This window comes from Leptopilina heterotoma, unplaced genomic scaffold, assembly GCF_015476425.1.
Source record: "Leptopilina heterotoma isolate Lh14 unplaced genomic scaffold, ASM1547642v1 Lhet_52, whole genome shotgun sequence".
Classification (NCBI taxonomy): domain Eukaryota; kingdom Metazoa; phylum Arthropoda; class Insecta; order Hymenoptera; family Figitidae; genus Leptopilina; species Leptopilina heterotoma.
This window is the reverse complement of record NW_025111114.1, coordinates 4,026,043-4,046,010: the sequence shown is the minus strand read 5'-3', so window position 1 is coordinate 4,046,010 and position 19,968 is coordinate 4,026,043. Positions and strand designations below refer to the sequence as shown.

Below are 19,968 nucleotides of genomic sequence, written 5' to 3'. Positions count from 1 at the left end.
TGATCGTTTTTTTTCTCCAAATTTATTTACTATATATTATATTAAATAAAATTGATGATGAATAAAAATCGTTATTAAAAATTATATACATACAATAGAGGAAAATTGTTAAAATTCATCTGGTTGTTCGCCAGGATTGTGTTTTGTAACAGAATTATAATGGGCGCCTAATTCGTACATGTGTCGATGATATGTCACTGTCAATTTTTTCATCGCGTCAAATTCGTCCCCAACAACGTATGGTGCACCCTGAGCTTGAATAACTTCAATGGGACATTCGAGAATTTTCGATAGAACTTGAAGCTAGAAAGGTAAGAGAATTTTATTTTTTAAATTATAGAATTAGGCTTTCGAAGTAAGAAATTTATTATTACTCATTTCTATATTTCCGAAAGTTTTCGGAGGTTTTTTTTCAAATTCGCATTTGGAAAATATTTTACATACCTCGACAGCTCCACCCCATGCTGATGTTTTAGCAACGTTGTCGCAATATTTTTCATACTCCTCGGGAGTTAATAAATCCTCTGATTCTGAATTGGCTAGAAATGGAAGAAAATCATTCATATTTTCGCGTAAGTAAGTTGCGGTTTTTGTTCGAAGATCACTAAAGCCAAGAGGCGTTAGACCCTTGACTTTCATTTGATGCGCGACTGCATTATATAAACTGAAAAGTAAATGAGTAAATTACTTTTTCAATTTTTTTTCGGAAACATTGAATAAAATATTTAAATCAGGGCTCGAACTAGGTCCGTAAATCCCATAAAGGTCCGTAAATTTGTTTCAAGCCCGTAAAAGTCCGTTTTTTTGAAAAAAAGATCCGTAAAGTCTTTGATTTGATATTTTGATTGAGAAATGGACGAAAAGTTCGTAAATTGTACGATATAATTTGGAGAATTTAAGAGAAATTACAAATGATTGCAGAAATTCAATTATTTTCAAAAACAATAAAATTCTTCGCAAAAATTCAATTATGTTCAAAAACTTTTAAAATTCTCGTCAAAATTTCAATTATTTTTGGAAATAATAAAATTCTCCGAAATTCAATTATTTTCAAAAATTTTAATAAAATTCTTAGCAAACATTTAATTATTTTTATAAAATAATAAAAATTTCACAGGAATTCAATTATTTATAAATTTTCTATAAATTTCTTGTCAATAATTCAATTATTTTCGTAAATTATAAAATTTTTACAGGGATTCAATTATTTTCGTAAATAGTAAAATGATTTTTAGGAATTCAATTACTTTGATAAATAATAAAACTCATTGCAGAATTTGAATTATTTTTAATATACTATTTTAATCAAATTCCTCGAAAAATGTAATTATTCTTAAAAATTTTATTAAAATTCTTCCAAAGAATTCAATTATTTAAAAATTTGTTGATGAAATTATTTATGAGATTTGAATTTTAAGAAACATTCAATTATTCAATAAATTATTTTGTTGCATTAAAAATTATTGCAGAAATTTAATTATGTTCAAAAATAATAAAATTCTTCTTAGATATTCAATTATTTTCACAAATAATAAAACTTTTCGCAGAATTTCAATTATTTTTAATACAATTTTAAACAAATTTCTTGAAAAATGTAATTATTATTTAAAATTTTGTTACAATTCGTAGAGAGAATTCACTTATTTAAAAATTTATTTGATAAAATTCTTTACGAGCATTCAATTAATAAATTATTTATTTTTATATTTAAATAATGGAATTCTAGTAGAATTTTCTAATAAAAATTGATTTAAAAATGAATTTTAGTTAAAATTTGACATAATTGAATATTAAGTGCATTTTAGGATAAATTTTTAGAAATAATTGAATTTAGAAAAGGTTTGATTTTAAAAATTGGCATAATTTGACAAGGAATTCAATTATTTACAAATGTTTTTATAAATTTCTTCGCAATAATTCAATTATTTTCATAAATCAAAAAATTCTTTTCAGGAATTCAATTATTTTTTAAAATTTTAATTAAATTCTTAGCAACTATTCAATTATTTTCATAAATAATAATATTCATCGCAGGATTTCAATTATTTTTAATACAATTTTACAAAAATTGCTCGAAAAATTTAATTTCAATTCCTCGAAAAAATCAATTATATTTAAAAAAATGTTTTTGGAAGAATTAAAATATTTTAAAAAATATCAAAAAGAAGAAATTAAATTAAATTTAATTAATTTAATTTAATTAAATGAAAGAATTTTAATATTTAAGAAGATAATTGAATTTTTAGGAATATTTTTCTTAAAATTTTTAAAAATAATTGAATTTCGGAGAAAAATTTTATTATTAATTTATTAATTTATTAATTATTATTATTATTAATTAATTATTAATTTTTTTATTATTTATTATTTTATTATTATTTTTTTATTTTATTATTATTTTATTATTAAATTTTATTTAATTTTATTAATTAAATTAAATTTAATTAAATTTCTTCACAAAAATTTAATTATCTTTGTAAATAATGAAATTCTTCGTATAAATTCATTTATTTTGAAAAATTTTAATACATTTCTGCTAAAAAATTCAATTATTTTGAAAACTAATAAAATTTTACTGAGAAATTCAATTATTTTTAAACATTTTAATAAAATTCTTGGCAAAATTTCAATTATTTTCCAAAATTTTCATGAATTCAATGATTTTCAATATCTGCTATTTTAATAAAGTTTTTCAAAAGAATTTAATGAACTACAAAAAATTTCAATAAAATTCTACCCAAACATTTCATTATTTTCATAAATAATAAAAATTTCACAGGAATTCAATTATTTACCAATTTTTTTTATAAATTTTTTCACAATAATTTAATTATTTTAAAAAATAATAAGATTTTTTTTAGAAATTCAATTATTTTCATAAATAATAAAACTCGTCGCAGAATTTCAATTATTTTTAATACAATTTTAATCGAATTTCTCGAAAATTCTAATTATTCTTAAAAATTATATTGAAATTCGTCTATAAGGAATTCAATTATTTAAAAATTTGTTGATAAAATTCTTTATGGGAATTGAATTTTAAAAACATTCAATTATTCAATAAATCGTTTTTGTATTTAAATAATTGAATTCCAGTAGAATTTTCTAATAAAAATTGATTTAAAAATGAATTTCAGTTAAAATTTTAGATAATAATTGAATATTAAAAGCAATATAGCGCGTAAATTTTTAGAAATAATTGAATTTTAAAATTAATTTTTGTGAAAAAGTTTAATTAAATTTTGTTTTATATTATTTGAAGGTTTTAATTTCCAATATATATTTAATTGAAGAATTTACGAATAATTGAAATTCGTAAAATTGAATATTGTAAACAAATGGATTTGAAAATTGTCAAAGAACTTTTTCGAAAATTAATTAAGAATTGTAGTTAGACATTCTTAAACATAATAATTGAATTGAAATGATGAAAATAATTTTAAAGAAGTACAATATTCTTATAATATAAAATAATAATTTCATCAAATTGACATCTTTAATTATTATAAAACATGAAGAAATCGATTACTCCGAGTCGAAGACTCGGAGTTATTGATATCTTCATGTTTTATAGTTATAAAATTCAATTTATAGTTTTAAATAGAATGTTTTCTTATTTAACTCGGACTGGTTAAATTTTTGTCAGAAATTGGTCCGTAATTTTTCATTTTTGGTCCGTAAAGTCCGTAATTTTTTAATACTTTCACTGGTTCGAGCCCTGTTAAATTTTTCAAAAAATAAAAATAATTACCAGTTGCCATCGCTGGCAATTTCGTGTAATTTAAATTCACGTTTCACGAGAATATTTCTAATTGCTATCATTTCCATATTTCGTTTACTATAAATATTTCCAGCTTCTTCATCAATTATTCGTTGATTTCGTTCCTTTTCCTCGTTTGCTTTCTTTTCGCGTCGCCTCTGGGCTTTTGATATTTTTTGCGGTATCACTTGTTGTTCTTCCTTCTCGTCTACATTTTCACTTTGATCAAGGTTTTCTTCATTTGCATTTTCTTTTATATCTATTTGTTCTAATTTCACTTCAGATAATTTAAAATTCACTAATTCGTCATTTTGCCTTTTATCTAAATCTAATTCGAGGCGTGCAATTTCCTCCGTCACATCTTTTTTCTGCTTTTTATTTCCCTTGCCTATTGATTTCTTTAATGATTGAATTTGCGCTAGAATAAAAATAAGAAAATTAAAAAAAAAACTCTTTCATTATTAATGTAAACAATGTAAATATTATCCGAATAAAAAAAAGTTTATTTTTGTTTATACTTTTTGAGGTTAGGTTTCTAAATTTCAACATTTCTCCAAAGAATTAAGTTCAATTAACAAACTTTTTATCAAATTACCTTGTAAATCCTTTCGTTCTTTTTTATGTTTTTGTATTAATTGTTCCTCATTGATAATATCCGCAAAATTCTCCGTCATTTTTAGGTTAGGTGTGATTAAATTTCAGGATATTTTGTAGAAAAATTGAGTACACGGGTATAAATATTATTTAAGGATAATAAAATAATAAAAGCACAATGTTAAAAAAAGTTTCTTTCTCTATATCACTTGTTTATTTCATAATAAAAACAATAATTTTCTATAAAAGCTTCTTGACAGCAGTCGCTTGGAAAGAGATTTTTATTATTATCGCAAAGACTTGAAGATTTTGCGCAGTATGATTTGTCAATTATCGTTAATTTATTAAAAACTCTATGTCTGTCAATAATATTTGCTTTTCAAACTATAGTTAAGCGAAGGCTTTGTGAGAAAAACGATTTAATTATTTATTTATACCATTTATACAATTGTATAAAAATAGTTCATAGGCGAGAAAAATAAATAATTTTAAATATGACGGCGGGAAACTTTGACCAATCAGATTTTAAGATAAATTTATCCTTGTTGCCAACCTAATCTTCTTTTGAATTTTGAAATATTTAAATTATTTAATAATAATATTTACATTATGATAATAAATATTATTCACTTATAACAATATTTTCAAATGTTTTTGAAGCAATAAGTAATAATAAAATAGTATAATTTTAAATATTAGTTTAATTTTCTCTCTGCTCGCCTTGAAGAAAAATTCAGTCATAAACAATTGGCAACAGTGGAGTGTCACATCAGTTGAAAATTCCGGAAAGTTCTAAAATGTTTACAAGTGTTTATAGTTTTTATTTTATAGATATTTTTATTCTTCAAAACGATTAAAACAGTCCAAATGTCAAGAATTTTAGAATAGATATTTCAGATAGTGAAAATAATTTTTAATTTTCTTGCAAGATGTGAAAGTTTTAATGCACGAAATAAGTTTCATTATATGTACAAAGAGGAGTTTATGCATTTTGAGGTTAGAAAATGTGACACCGGTTTTTTTTTGTAAGTATGCTTTTATTTATAAGCAAAACAATTTTTATAATAATTAAAAAGTTAATATTCTAAATATTCTTGATTTAGAGTAAAATGTTAAAATGAAAGCAAAAAGTCTTTTTTATAGCCATAGATTATATTTGTGCGTTTTTAAATTTTTGTCGTCGTACCTAACAATTGGAATGCATTTTTGGTGATTTTGTTTGAAAAATATTTACATTATATAAATGTCTATTTTACAAAATATTCGCACCATTCATATACACATGAAAATGTTGAACGAAAAGGTTTTGATTTATTGTCCCCTTTAAGTTATATTATTATACTAAAAATACTGATTTAACAATTTTTTCACTCTTCTATAATTTTTATTTACGAATTCGTTTTTATTATGCAAAGATTTTAATCTTATACACTATCTGGCACACATGATTCTCGATGAATTATTTCTGAAAATTCAAATTTCTTAATAAATGCAATATAATGTTTTTTTTCAGAAATAATTCATTATGTTAAATATAGGATTTTTTTTAAATCGAGCACTTTTGTAAATATTGTCAAATCTCTGAAAATATTTTTATAAAAGTACTCTTGATTAATAATCGTCTACTATTTACAAAAAAAGTCTCGAGCTAAAAACTTACAATCTTTCTTGGTTATTCAATTGACAATTTGAATTTTCAAATATGGCCGAAAAATTTTTTTAGTGGTGTATAGGACCTTGTTTATAAAAAATTTCTATAGATTGACTATAATATTAGCCTCACTAAAAAATAATTGAAGACTTAAATTCTAAAATTTCTGTACAAATTTGACTTAATTGGCACATTGATTGAATTGAATAAATTGAATAAATTATTCTTTCGCGTTCAATAATAAACTTAGTAATTAAAATAAATCTCCTATTGCCGTTTCGTATTTTTAAATTAAATAAATTAATTGTAAACATTTACCTATGTAAAATTGTGAATAACTAAAAAAAAAAAAAGAAATCGGATTGGAAGAAAGTATTTACAATCGCTAAAACTGAAAAAATGTCTGATATTGACTGAGCTATTTTTTTTTTCTTTTAACTTATACTTCAAACCTCAGTCTATTTTTCCTTCTTGAACACACATGAATAATTTTGCGCAGAATAAATTAAAATTATCTGTAAGGAAAAAAAATATTTGAAAATTAGTCGTACAATTAAATTATTAATAAAATATTATATATAATTATTTACTTACGCGATGCATTTTTTATCCATTTTGGCTTCTTCTCCCAATAAATAAAAATAATGTAAATAGGAATTCCTAAGGTAATAAATATTAATCCACAACTAACTTCCCATGGTCTAGTGAAACATGGAAGTATTACTAAAAATACGCAAATAACGAAAAATAATATTGGCAAAATAATGGAAACCTGAAAATTAAAAAAAGAATATTATTTTTTATACCTAATATAAATTATGAATTAATTTTTAAAAAATTATTTATTTTTTGCGAAAAAAAATATTGAATTTATTTTAAGAATTGATTTTGAAAAAATTTGTAAGTTTAGTACCTATTTTTGTCTTTTAAATGAAAGATGACATTTTTATTATTTGTTACTTACTTTAATAGGTCGATGGAGATCCGGCTTTTTATACCTCAACCACAAAAGGCCGCTTACTGACATCGCAATGAATAATGATTCAACGAAACTCACGTAATTGATTAATGCATAAACGTCATTTATTAATAAAAGGGCCAATGTTATGATGCACTGAAACCATAATAAAGGAGAAAAAAAATGGATAAGATGGATGCAAATAATAAAAAAAGGTAATTAGAACAGAATCACAGTAATTATTTTTTATATTAAAAATATTTATCTATTAAACTAATATTTAATTAATATTAATAATTATTTATAATTATTAATATTATTATTAAAACCAATATTATTAATAACTGATAAATAAAATTTTAATTAATATTAAATTAATAACATAAAAAATATTAGAGTTCATGTAATAAAAATATTAAATTGTTCCTTTTTCTACTATGTATTTTCGTTCAAAAAAAATTCCCGGCTTTGTCCTAATTTTTCCCGGTTTTTTTTCTCATCAAATTTAAATTTATTTGATTTCGAATATAAATAAATCTACAAACTTTATGAAAATAATGTTTTTTTAATAATTTTAATTAAAAATTTGGAAAATAATTGAATTAAACAAAGAATTTTTTCAATTTTTTAAAATAATAAAATAATAATTTATGAAAACAATTAAATGTTTGCGTAGAATTTTATTAAAATTAAAAATTTTTGAAAATAATTGAATTGTGGAGAACAATTTAATTATTTATAAAGATAATTGAAATTTTAAGGAGAATTTTAAAAAGATTTTTAACGTAATTGAATTTCTGCGAATAATTTTATTATACTTTTAAAAATAATTGAATTGTTTTTTTAAAATGTTTTTGAAATTTATGAAAATAATTGAATTCTTGTAAAGAATTTTTTTTTAAAATAATATTCAAAAAAATTTAGTAAATTTAAAGAATTTGGCTATTTATGGAAATAATTGAATTCTTGAGAAGAATTTTTTTTTGCAGTTTTTAGAAATAATTGAATATATTGCGAAGAAATTTTTTAAAATAAAATTTTAATTACGGTGACTGATTTTCTTTGATTATTTTCGAAAAATTTAAATAAAATTCTTTAAAAGAATTTAATTATTTTTAATAGAATGTATAGAAATGTCAATTATTTCAAAAATTTTCAATTATCTGTTCATAAAAATTCAATTATCTTAAAAAAATAGAATTTAAAAATTTCAAAAATCTTATTTTTCAGAATTTTCATAAAAACTTTGCAAAAATTCAATTTTATTAAAAAAATTTTAAGTGTGTATCTTTTTTGAAATTAACTAATTTATTAATTATTTATCAATTATTAAATTAAAATGCTTTGAAAATTCGATTTGTTAAAAAGATTTTAATGAAATTCTTTAAAAAATTTAATTATTTTCAGTTGAATTTCACAAAATTTCTATTAATTCGATAATTTTTTAAAATTTATTTACATACTATTTTTGAATCAGTGACTGATTTTTTACTATCAAATTAATTATTTTTAACTAATTCAAATTTAGAGAGCAGTATAAATATCTATAAAAATTGAAATAAAAAGCGATTTTTTAAAAACGAATTAAAATAATAAAACTTTCAAAGAAAATTAAAATTATTTAATTTAATAAAATTTCATTTAAGTTTCTAATTTAATTTGCCGATAAATAAATTCGTAAATTGATCTCGTTAGAAAAAAATTAAATCAATTGAATTTCTTAAATATCATTAAAATTTTATTGTCGGTTTTAGTGATGTAGTTAAGATATATATTATTAATGTTTCCGCCGCGTATGATCAAAGACAAATTTTTTAATTTTAATTGTAATTTTCATTTAATATAGGTATAAATTAAAATAACTATTATTAATCTATTATTTTAGCATTATTAATGATTCATTTTTTGTAAAATTTGCTATTTTCTTATTGAGAATTCGAAGAAAGTTTATAAATATTCATTGATCGATTCGTGTGCGTATATATCTCGTATTAAATTTAAACCTAATTCTATAATTCAATTGACTTGCAAATGCCTCTGACACAAAGCGTCAAGATTATAATCGACATTGAAATGTCAGTGAATCACTGGGGCAGAGTTTTTCTTTTCTCAAAGTGCTTCTGAATTTATTATAAATTCTATTTTTTTTTTTTGGGTCATTGGCAATAAATAAATTGCAATGGGAGACCAATGTACATGAATCGTTTAAGGAATATATTTTTTTATTAATTTTACGCGAATTTCTCAATGCAATGACAAAAAAATAAAAATATAATAACGACAGAAAAATTATGATAAGAAAAATAGAAATATTGAAATAATCAAAATATAATAAAAATAGAAAAATTAAAACAGTAAAAATTGAATAATAAAATAATAATAATTACAAAAATAAACAATAAATAAAGATTAATTTGATATTAATAATTAATTATTCAAAGTAGAAAAGAAAAGCATTAAAAATACTCACAATGAAAATAAGAGAAGGCATTGGTGTCAAATTTTTGACATTGATGAGCGAAATGGCAGTTGGTAAATGTCCATTGCGAGCACCAACGAAAAAAAGCCGCGATGATGCAAAAATTGCACCGTTCAAAGCTCCAAAAGTTGAGCAAGCTACAAAAAATGGCATTAGCCATGCCATTGGTCCCAGAAGTTTATCACCAAATGTCTAAAATTAAAAAATAAAATTCTTTATAAAGTAAATTTTAAATAAATTTTTTTTAAAAATAATTTTCAATAAATTTTCAAATAATATTTTATTTTCAATGTTTTCAATAAATTTTCAAAAAGTAACTCTCAATAAATTTTCAAATAGTTTATAAAATTAATTTTAAATATTTAATCTTTGAAAATCTATTTTATAAGTAATTTTTTCAAATAATTGAATTTAATTATTAAATTAAAAAATTGAGTAAGAAATAAATTTTAATTTTCAATTTACTTACAACACCAACAGCATTCGATGAGAGGATTTCCTCCTGTGTTAAAACAACAAAATACGCTACATTCGCGAAAACGTAAATTACTGTCACTAATGGCAATGATATGCAAATTGCCCTCGGTAAATTCCTGAAAAATTATTTTATTATTGTTTTTTTTATTATTATTTTATTGTTAATTAATAAATTAATATTATTAACACTCAGGACTTATTGGACCAAAAAACGTTAACTAACAGAAATAAATAATTCCTTATTTTAAAATAAAATTTATGATATTAACTAAATAAAATTTACATTTTTTCCAAAATAGATAAAATTAAACTTTATCCGATGAAAAATATATAAATTTAAGATTTGTTTAATTTAAAAATAAAATCTTAGTTTTAATCGTTTTAATTAAGATTTAAAATAATTATATTCAGGGTTTGTCTCTTTCAAAATTAATAATTATTAAAAGTTGGAATTAAAAATAGAATTTTTTGTTTTCGAATTTTATTTTTATAAATATTGTTCGGTATTTATAGAGCGTTTTCTTATTTACAATATGAAAAAACTAAAGGAGTAATTAAAAAAACCAAACAATGGGAACAAGAATATGAACGTGTATTGTTTAATTTTCACAAAGGAGTTCGATTTTACAATGCGAACAAAAGAGAACTTCAATAATGAAAAAGTTTCCCCCTTTTTGTTATTCAAGTCTCATATTCTCTCTCTATTCTGAAATTAAATTTTTTTCCAAAAATTGAAAAACCTGTATTTTCAAAATTTGTCTATAAACAAAAATTCTCTTTCTGTAACTGATAATAATTTATTTTTTTTCGTATTATTTATTTGCTTTCATTTCGTCTTTACTTATTTTTGTTCTCTTCGTGTTTATTTATTCCTGTTCATTTATTTTTCTTCATTCGACATTTAGTAATTTTTCTTCATTTTTCTTTTTTCCCTTCATTTTTTCTATATTTAACTACATATTTCAATGGATTTAGAAAGGAGTAAAGAATATATCTAGATATGTAAATTGAATTTATAATTAATTCTAGTATATTTCAATTTTTTTTCTCTCTTTGCAGATTGAAAGGAAATTCTTTATACCTGTATGGATCCTTTAGCTCTTCGGTGACGTAATTAAGATAATTCCAACCGGAATATGAAAAAAGACCGCTGTACATAGCGAGAGCAATTGATGCTGGATTTGTATTTGAATCTGACATTGGACTGCGAAAATTTTCTGTGTGCCCCAAGCAGAGCCACCAAAATCCAGCGACCATTATAATAATCAGGGCAAATATTTTTGTTCCTGTAAATATACTTTGCACTCGTGTTGCCCATTTTACGTTGTAACAATTCACCGCTGTCAAGAAACCTTGGAAAGGAAAAAGCAAAACGGAAATTTGAAATTCAAATATACGTAAGTTTTATTCATTTCTTTTTTCCACTATATGGGGCACATTTCAAATCGTTTCAAGCGGAAAAGTATAATGCAAAATACGATTTTATTTCATTAATACATAATCTATAATAATAATCGTTGTATTTCGATAATCTGTTTGCAGCTTGAAATTAGTTGTTGTTTGCTTTTTTGTTTTTTTAACTTTTTTAATAATGTTTCTTTTTAAATATTTTCAATTTTTAAATTTGTGTACTGAAAATCATTGAATTAATGCAAAGTATTTATCCAAAAAATTTGAAAATAATTAAATTCATTTCAAGAATTTTATCAACATTTTTTTCAATAGTTGAATTCTTTCGAGAAAATGTAATTAAAATTGTATTGAAATTAAATCAAATCTTGGCAAGATTTTTATTAAATTTTTTTTTAAATAATTGAATTGCTTTGAAGAATTCACTTTAATATTCTTAAAAAAAGTAAAGTTTTTTTTAATAATTTTTACTGAAAATTTTAAAAGTAATTCAATTCTATAAAGAATTCAATTATTTTCAATAATTGTAATAAAATTCTTCAGTCAATTTATAAATAATAAAAATCTTCGTAAAAAAATTCAATTATTTTTATGTAAATAATAAAATTCTTATCAGGATTTCACTTATTTTCAATACAATATTTTAATTGATTTCTTCGAATGGGGACAAATATAATTTCAAATAATATGTTTAAAAATCTTGTGAAAATTCTAGGAGAAAATGCAATTATTTTAAAAAATAATTAAATTTTTCACAGGAGTTCAATTTTTTAAAAAACTTCTAATAAAATTCAAGATTTCAATTCAAGAATTGAATTATTTTCATAAATAATAAAATTTTTGCTGAAATTCAATTATTTTAAATACAATTTTAATTGAATTCCAGGGAAAATTCAATTATTTTTAAATTCTTCTTAAGAATTCAATTATATTAATAAATAGTAAATTTTTCCTTGGAATTTAATTATTTTAAATACAATTTTCATAAAATTCTTTTAAAAAATTCACTTATTTTTTCAAATTTTGCAAAAATTCAATTATTTGCAGAAATAATAAATTTTTTCGCAGGGATTCAATTATTTAAGAAAGTTTTAATAAAATTCTATTCAATTATTTTCAGAAATATTTCAATTTTAGATGCACTGAAAATAATTTAATTCTTGTCATGATTTTTATTGAAATTCTTTAAATTAATGAAGTTTGTTAAATAATTTTTACTGAGAATTTTGAAAATAATTGAATTTTATGAAGAATTTTTTTAAAGTTTTCAAAATAATCGTGTTTATTATTAATTGTAATTAACAATGTTCCTATTAAATTATACTAAAATTATTCGTAGAAAATTAAATTCTTTTAAACAATTTTATTAGAGTTTTTGTAAATGATTACATTTTTTTTAAGAATTTCATTAAATTTCGTAAAAATAATGTAATTTTTTTAAATAATTTAAATTAAAAATTTTGACAATAATTGAAATTGACAAAGAATTTTATTACAATTTTTAAAAATAATTGAATCTGTTAGAGAAATTTTATTAAATTAACTTATTTTCAATAAAATTTTAATTGATTTCTTCGAAAATTTTAATTATTTTTAAAAATCTTGTAAAAATTCTCCGAGAAAATTCAATTATTTTTAAAAATAATTCCATTTTTCACAGGAGTTCAATTATTTAAAAAAGTTTCAATAAAATTCAAATGAAGAATGCACTTATTTTTAAAAATAATGAAATTTTCGCTGGAATTCAATTATTTTAAATACAATTTTAATTGAATTCCAGGGAAAATTCAATTATTTTTATATTCTTCGTAAGAATTCAATTATTATTATTATTATTTAAAAAAGTTTTAATAAAATTCTATTCCAGTATTAAATTATTTGCAGAAATAATTAAATTTTTTGATGTAATTGAAAATTTTGAAAATTTTGAAAAAAGTTGAATTTTACAAAGAATTTTATTAAAAACTTTTGAGAACAATTGAATTGTTTCGAAGAATTTTTTGTCAGAATTGTTGAAAATAATTGAATTTAAAAAATAATGGTATTCTTTCAGGTATTTTTTTTAATTTTTGAATAATAAACAAGAATATTTAATATTATGTACTTAAGTGAATTTTTTAAATCTGTAATCATTCAAAAATTAAAATTTATCTTGTTTTCAATAAAATTATTATTTACCTTAATAATAAAATAAGATTATTTTTGTTTTTTAATTTGAATTAAATTGTAATTTGCCAGCAATATACGTATTTTTTTTACTGGTGAAACGATTTGGAAATAAAATCAATTTTTCTGTTTTTTTTTACAATATTTATAATGAAATATTATTTTTGAATCGAAAAATAATAATGGGAGGATTAAATTGGTAAATTTTGGAAAATTTTTCTTTGAAAAATTATATCCATTTGACAGTGAGAAATTATTTGTTTGTAATGTATCTTTGGAATACAGACAGTAAATAATATACAGTCAGCTAAGTCAACAAAGTATCGATAACTTTTTTTTTTTTTTTGATAAAAGTAATACCACCGTTTTTCAAGGTTATTATTTACAATAATTTCTTTCAAATTTTCTATTCTCTAATAGGTATTCTAATTTTTGAAAAATAATTCGCTATTCAAATTTTTTTCCTTGGATTATTTTTTGTTTCTTTAAAAAGTAGCTTTTATTTAAAAATAACTTGTCAATTTTTTTTTCTAAAAAAAAAATAAATATACTTGACTGAAAATTTTTTATAAGAACAAACTTTTATGTTCATTTGTAATAAATTTTTTTGTATTTCTCTTTAAATAATCTTTAGGAAATTGATATTTATTTTTTTAATTTATTTATTATTTGATTATTTATTTTTTTATTTGTCATTTATTTTTTTAATTTGTTTATTATTTTATTATTTACTTTTTGAATTTATTTATTATTTTATTACTTACTTTTTCAACTGATTTTAAAATTTATAAATTGATATTTGAATAGCATCGGTGTAAAAGTTGCTGGTTAATAAATTTTTTTTTTCTAAAAAAATGAATTTCTATGAAAATTGGTGTGAAAAATATAATTATTTTAAAACATACATGTGACAACGGCAGCCAATAGTCTAATTGCATCTCGTGGAGGATCACATCCTGGCCAAAGTGGTTGTAAAATGTATTGAGCAAATGTTAAGGCCGTTATTGCATTTCCGGTTGGTACCAAAATAAATAGAGCCACCCAAACATATAAAAATGCAGGTAATGGTCCAAATGCATCGTTAATATATGCATAATCGCCACCTGATTTTGGGATCATTGTACCTGTAATTAAAATTAATTTCTATTATCAATATTAATAATTTCTCTTTATTATTATTATTATAATAATTTTTTACTCATTATTAATAATAATAATAATTTTTATTCATTATCAATATTTATAATTTTATTATTATAACAAAATAATATATTAGAAAAAATGTTTTTTAATAACTGAAAATATATTTTAAAAAATAATATATAAAGAAATTTTTTTAAATGAATAAAATTAGTTCTTGGTTGAAATTATTACATAATTTCCGGAAGGATTTTAAATAACTATATAATATCGCTAAAAATTGTATGCAATTTAATTTTTTTATCTACAAGACATTTTAAGAATGTGAAAATATTTTATTTAAATCAGTACCGATTGACGTGCATTCGTATTATTTTTTATTATTGCTATTATTTTTCTTCTTATTATTATTATTACCATCAATAATATTATTCTTATTCTCTTTATTTATTATTGTAATAATAATATTAATATTAATAATAAATAATTTAAATTTAAGAATTAAAATTTTTTAAACAGTAAAAAATTAAGAATCTTTTTAAATAAAATTTAATTTTTTTATTTTTATACTATTATTATTATTATCATCAATATTATTATTCTTATAGAAGAATTTTATCATTTTTTTTTTGTTATTATTTTTTTTTTCAAATTCAAGCACGTAAAAATGAATAATGATATCAATAAAAATTTATTTAGTTTGCCAACAATTAAATAAACAATTTACTCAGATTTTCAAAATAGTGAGCGATAATGAGCTAAAAATAGTAATTAATATTCAGTTTACATTTGAGAACGACAAAATATAAATTCGTGATTACATTAGAATTATTCTTTATTTTTGGAATCTTATTATGTTTTCTTTTCTTTTTCTCATGTTTTGACTCCTATTTTTTTTTGTGCGGCTAATAAATTAATTTGCTTCTCGAGTACAATATATATTATGATATCGCAGAGAGAGAGGAAAATTCTTTAAATGGAAAAAAGTTCAACGATAAGAGGTCGTTGATTTAGAGTAAACTGAATCAAAAATCCTGTTGCACTTTGAAACAAAAAACCTATTGTTATTGTAATTAAAATAGATTGACGTCCGAAAATAATTTTCTTCCAATAGAATTTATTCCATTTTATTTCTAATTTCTTCTATTTTATTTCTAAATTCCTCTATTTTATTTCTAATTTCTTTTATTTTATTTCAGAATTAATTGAAGTTTAAAATTTATATTTCTAAATTAATACTTCTGTTCTAATTAATTTTTTCGTAAATATTTTATTTTCACTGTTTTACAATTATTATAAATTTATAAACTCTTTTTATGTATTTCTATTTTTTATTTGTTTCTATTTTTTATGTATTTCTATTTTTTATTTGTTCCTATTTTTTATTTGTTTCTATTTTTTATTTATTTCTATTTTTTATTTATTTCTATTTTTTATTTATTTATTTATATCTGAATTTATAAATAGAAAAATTCGAGAAATAATTTATTTTCTATTTATTATCATCATTTGAAAATTGGCTCTTTAATGCAGAAAAAGAAAAGAAAAAAAAGTGTCTTTAAAAATAAATCCGTAACGTTGACCTGTTTGAATTCAGGTGATGTAAGTAGCTTCGCATTTTGCGCGCTGTTTCTAACTGACAAAAAAAAAATGAACTCGCGGAACGTTCAATGATAAGGTAGACTACATTTATTTCCCGCAAATTCACTATGCACTTAAATAGTAAAATGAAAATTACTCCGCGAATTATTTCCGGACAACCCACACAATCTTTCACGCCAAGACCAATTTAAATTAAAATAGTCTTCTTGAATTTCAAACCCATTTCTCAGGTTTTTTTTTTGTTCAAAAATTGTTGAAAAAAAACGATTGTCACAAAGTTACAACTTTAACGATTGTCACAACTTTTTAAATTTTCCAAGAGGAGGAAAAACAAAATTTTATTACCTACAATTTTTATTTTTTCAACAATATGTCTATAATTGGAAAAATTATTTTTTTAAGTGAAGAATTTTGTTTGAAATTTTTTTTTAAATACGAAACTTTACGAATTGAAAAGTTAAAAACAACTTTTCTCGAGGGGGGATAATTACATAATGATTGAGGAATTTTTTTTAGAGTTTTGAAAAAAGAAATTAAAATGTATTATTTTTTTTTTTTGCAGCTTACCAAGTTCGGCGTAACATAGGGCCCCAACAAGGGACAATACACCTGAAGAAATCCATACAATGAGCGCCAAACCGACACTCTCACTATTAATGAGTACACCTTTTGGAGAGACAAAAATACCGGAGCCAACGATAATTCCAACAATAATTGCCACACCGTCCAAAAGTCCAATTTCTTTTTGAAGTTTAATACCTTCATCGCATTGTCCCGAACCCCTTCGTGGTTCCGGCTCTTTTATTGGAGCAACTTTTTTCGGCATTTTCACAAAAAAAAAAAAAGGAAAAAAATCACAGACACAATTTTTTCACAGGCACGTATTAATTTTTATCACACAAATTTTCTTTTTTTCTTTTCATTAAATAGATAAAGAAATGATTGCTCCGCAAATGAATTGACGCACGTTTTTTTTTCTCTTCATAAGGCACGAAACATTTTTAATGTCTCGAGTATGTGAGACGAATGTGAAATGCTCCTTGGGAGACACGTGGAGTATATAATGGAAGTGAAGAAATTTTTTGGGTAGGGGAATTTATAGAGAAAAGAAAAAAGGGGGAGAAGAGAGAAACTGAAAAAGAGGGATGGTAAAGAGAGAAAGAGAAATAGAAGAGAAATGGATGATGAAATAGAGGCGAAATTTTTCGAGAAGGGAATTTGCAAAGTTAGGTTGGAAATTTTCTTTTAAAAAGGATTACAATATTTTTTTTTTTTTTCTATAGTTAATTTTTGTCAATGATTCGAAAAATGGAAGAGGAGGATTGTTTTTTTGTTATTTTGAATTTTAAGTTGCATTTATTGTCAGTGCACAACAATTTGATGACGAGTATATAAAGCGTCTCATTTTATTCGGCATAATGTTACTTAGACGCCACGAGGCATCCACCGGCTTTTCCAGTTTGCTAAAGTTCATTGCGCAGCTTCAATATGGATTTTACGCATAATTTCACGATTTCCTGCGCGTGGCTGAAAGCAAATAGAATATTATTCTTTTTTTTTTTAAATTGAATTTAAACGTTTTTTCTGCTTCTGATAATAATTGTATTTTGATAAAAACTATACAGTTTATCTTTTTTCTTTGCAATTTGTCTTAATTTGATTTTCTAAATTTAATATAATTTGTCACATTTATCTTAATAGAGATAGATTTCTTACAATAATTTATATTTTATAATTATATTCATTTGAATGATAATTCGTTCGCAAGGAATTTGTTTACTTAGTTTTTTTTTTTTTTTGATAATTTTGAATTTTTTTTCCATATATCATTTGTCTGGGAATTTTTTCGTGATATTTAAAAGGAATTAAAAAAGTTCTTTTCTTTAATAATATTTCTATTCTTTTTGTTTTTAAAAAATTAGAATTTTGCTTTGAGTAATTATCAGAATATTTGCTAATTAATTAATTGTCTTTACTTAGTAATTAATAATTGTTATCTATTAGTTACTGATTATTATTATTAGTAATTATTATTAGTAATTATTATTAGTAATTATTATTACAAATAATTCTTAGTAATTATTATTGGTAATTATTATTAGTAATTATTATCAATGAATTGGGGATAATATTATTTTTCGGCAGATTTTTAATTTTTGTCAAAAGTTAGAAAAAGGACGAAAGTTGATTATAAATTTTTCGGAGCAATCTTTTTAAAGTTTAAATAATTTTAAATTGTTTCATTTTTCTAAATTTGTAATAATTTAGATATTTAGTTCCCATTCACTTGTTATAAAAATGATAAGTGGGACGATAATAATTAATGTTTAAATACAGAAGTTTTGAAGTAGCACTCGAGATGTATTTTTATCTCGGTTGATAAAAGTGATAAGCATCAAAAAGTTAATTCACTTTTTTCGTAAAAAGACAAACTTTCTATTAAAAAATAATAATAATTATTATTTTTATTATTATTATATATTATTTAATAATTATTATAATTATTATTTTTTATTTAATAAATAATAATAATTAACAATATTATTTTTTATTTTATATTATTCTATAAAAAATATTTGTTTATTAAATTTAGAAACGAATCAAAAATTAAGTAACAAAAAATTATTAATTTACCATATTAAAAATTCCCATCAGGCAATTCCAAAAAGAAAACTTTCACTCACTTTTGTCACTCAGATAACTTTGTTCAAAAATTTTTTTCACACAAACTTCAATTAAACACGATTTTTGTTTCTTTTCCTCATTTTTCAACTATTTCCACTATTAATCGAAAGTATTCATTAAAAACTAAAATTTAACGACTATAAACAAATGCAAAAAAAAAAGATTTTTTGCCAAAAAAAAAAATAAATTCAGTGAAATTAAATTAAAATAAATTCGCGAATTTACACTAATTAGAATAAAATTTAATTATTTTAAATTTATTGAATTTTATTTTCCCTGAAAGACACTCTTGATGACCTAATTTATTTTTATATCGTTATATTTATATGAAAAAAAGAAATAATCGAAAGAGAAAATTTTAATAACGATTAATTTTAATTTTTAAAATATATAGTTGAGTTGTGAAATTAATTTGCACTATATGTGGTGGAGAACGTGTTATCAAACCACGAATGACAGGAGTGTGAAACCCTAGGAGGTCCCTCATTCATAACATTTGTTAGATACTTCCGTTTGCCTAGATTTTCCCCTTCTACAATATTATTTATAATAATGATTATAAAAATATAGAAAATATTTTCTTTTTTTTTTCTATTCCTTTTCTTTGGACAATTTTTTTTGTTTAATATTTTAACGAAAAATTTCGTAGCGATTATTTTTTATACACTTTTTTCAAAGAGTAAAATTCGAGTAAATTTTTGTAATTTTTTACAATTTTAATTCTCAGTTTATTATTATTTTTTAAAAATTAATTTTGTCTCATTTTGTTTATAGTAGATTATATTAGAAAAAAATTATTGATAAGTAAATTATCAAATTGTTTCAAGTTAAAACAATTTTTTTAATTAGAAAACTATTATTATAATTATTATTATTATTATTTTTTATGATTTTTATTATTTTTATTATCAAATATTAATTATTAAATAATTAATTATTTAGTTTAAAAAATTTGTCAGCGATAAAAAGAGACGTTATTTTTTAAATTAGAAAATTATTATTATCATTGCCATTGTTATTATTAGGTTATTAAAATTAAAATTATT

At 21.1% G+C, this 19,968-nt stretch overlaps 2 protein-coding genes and 1 long non-coding RNA gene across 3 annotated transcripts; 1 reads left to right on the top strand and 2 right to left on the bottom strand.

Moving 5' to 3' along the window:
* Nucleotides 1-3: 3 nt before the first annotated feature.
* LOC122508119 (deubiquitinase OTUD6B) lies at nucleotides 4-4,611 on the bottom strand. Its single transcript, XM_043621245.1, has 4 exons — nucleotides 4,356-4,611; nucleotides 3,752-4,178; nucleotides 445-664; nucleotides 4-303 (listed from the first exon to the last, which is right to left on the bottom strand). Exons 1-4 carry the CDS (start codon nucleotides 4,432-4,434, stop codon nucleotides 109-111), a joined length of 921 nt encoding a protein of 306 aa, XP_043477180.1. The 5' UTR covers nucleotides 4,435-4,611; the 3' UTR covers nucleotides 4-108.
* A 152-nt stretch (nucleotides 4,612-4,763) lies between these two features.
* On the top strand, nucleotides 4,764-11,110 carry LOC122508123. Its single transcript, XR_006302193.1, has 3 exons — nucleotides 4,764-5,379; nucleotides 6,978-7,178; nucleotides 10,979-11,110. It is a non-coding gene; the product is annotated as an uncharacterized LOC122508123 (long non-coding RNA).
* LOC122508118 (large neutral amino acids transporter small subunit 2) lies at nucleotides 5,486-19,009 on the bottom strand. The gene is made up of 9 exons (XM_043621244.1): nucleotides 18,872-19,009; nucleotides 16,805-17,764; nucleotides 14,401-14,619; nucleotides 11,001-11,271; nucleotides 9,912-10,035; nucleotides 9,434-9,634; nucleotides 6,970-7,119; nucleotides 6,600-6,777; nucleotides 5,486-6,520 (listed from the first exon to the last, which is right to left on the bottom strand). The coding sequence occupies exons 2-9, from the start codon at nucleotides 17,061-17,063 to the stop codon at nucleotides 6,459-6,461; spliced, it is 1,464 nt and encodes a 487-aa protein (XP_043477179.1). The 5' UTR covers nucleotides 17,064-17,764; nucleotides 18,872-19,009; the 3' UTR covers nucleotides 5,486-6,458.
* Between the last annotated feature and the right edge of the window lie 959 nt (nucleotides 19,010-19,968).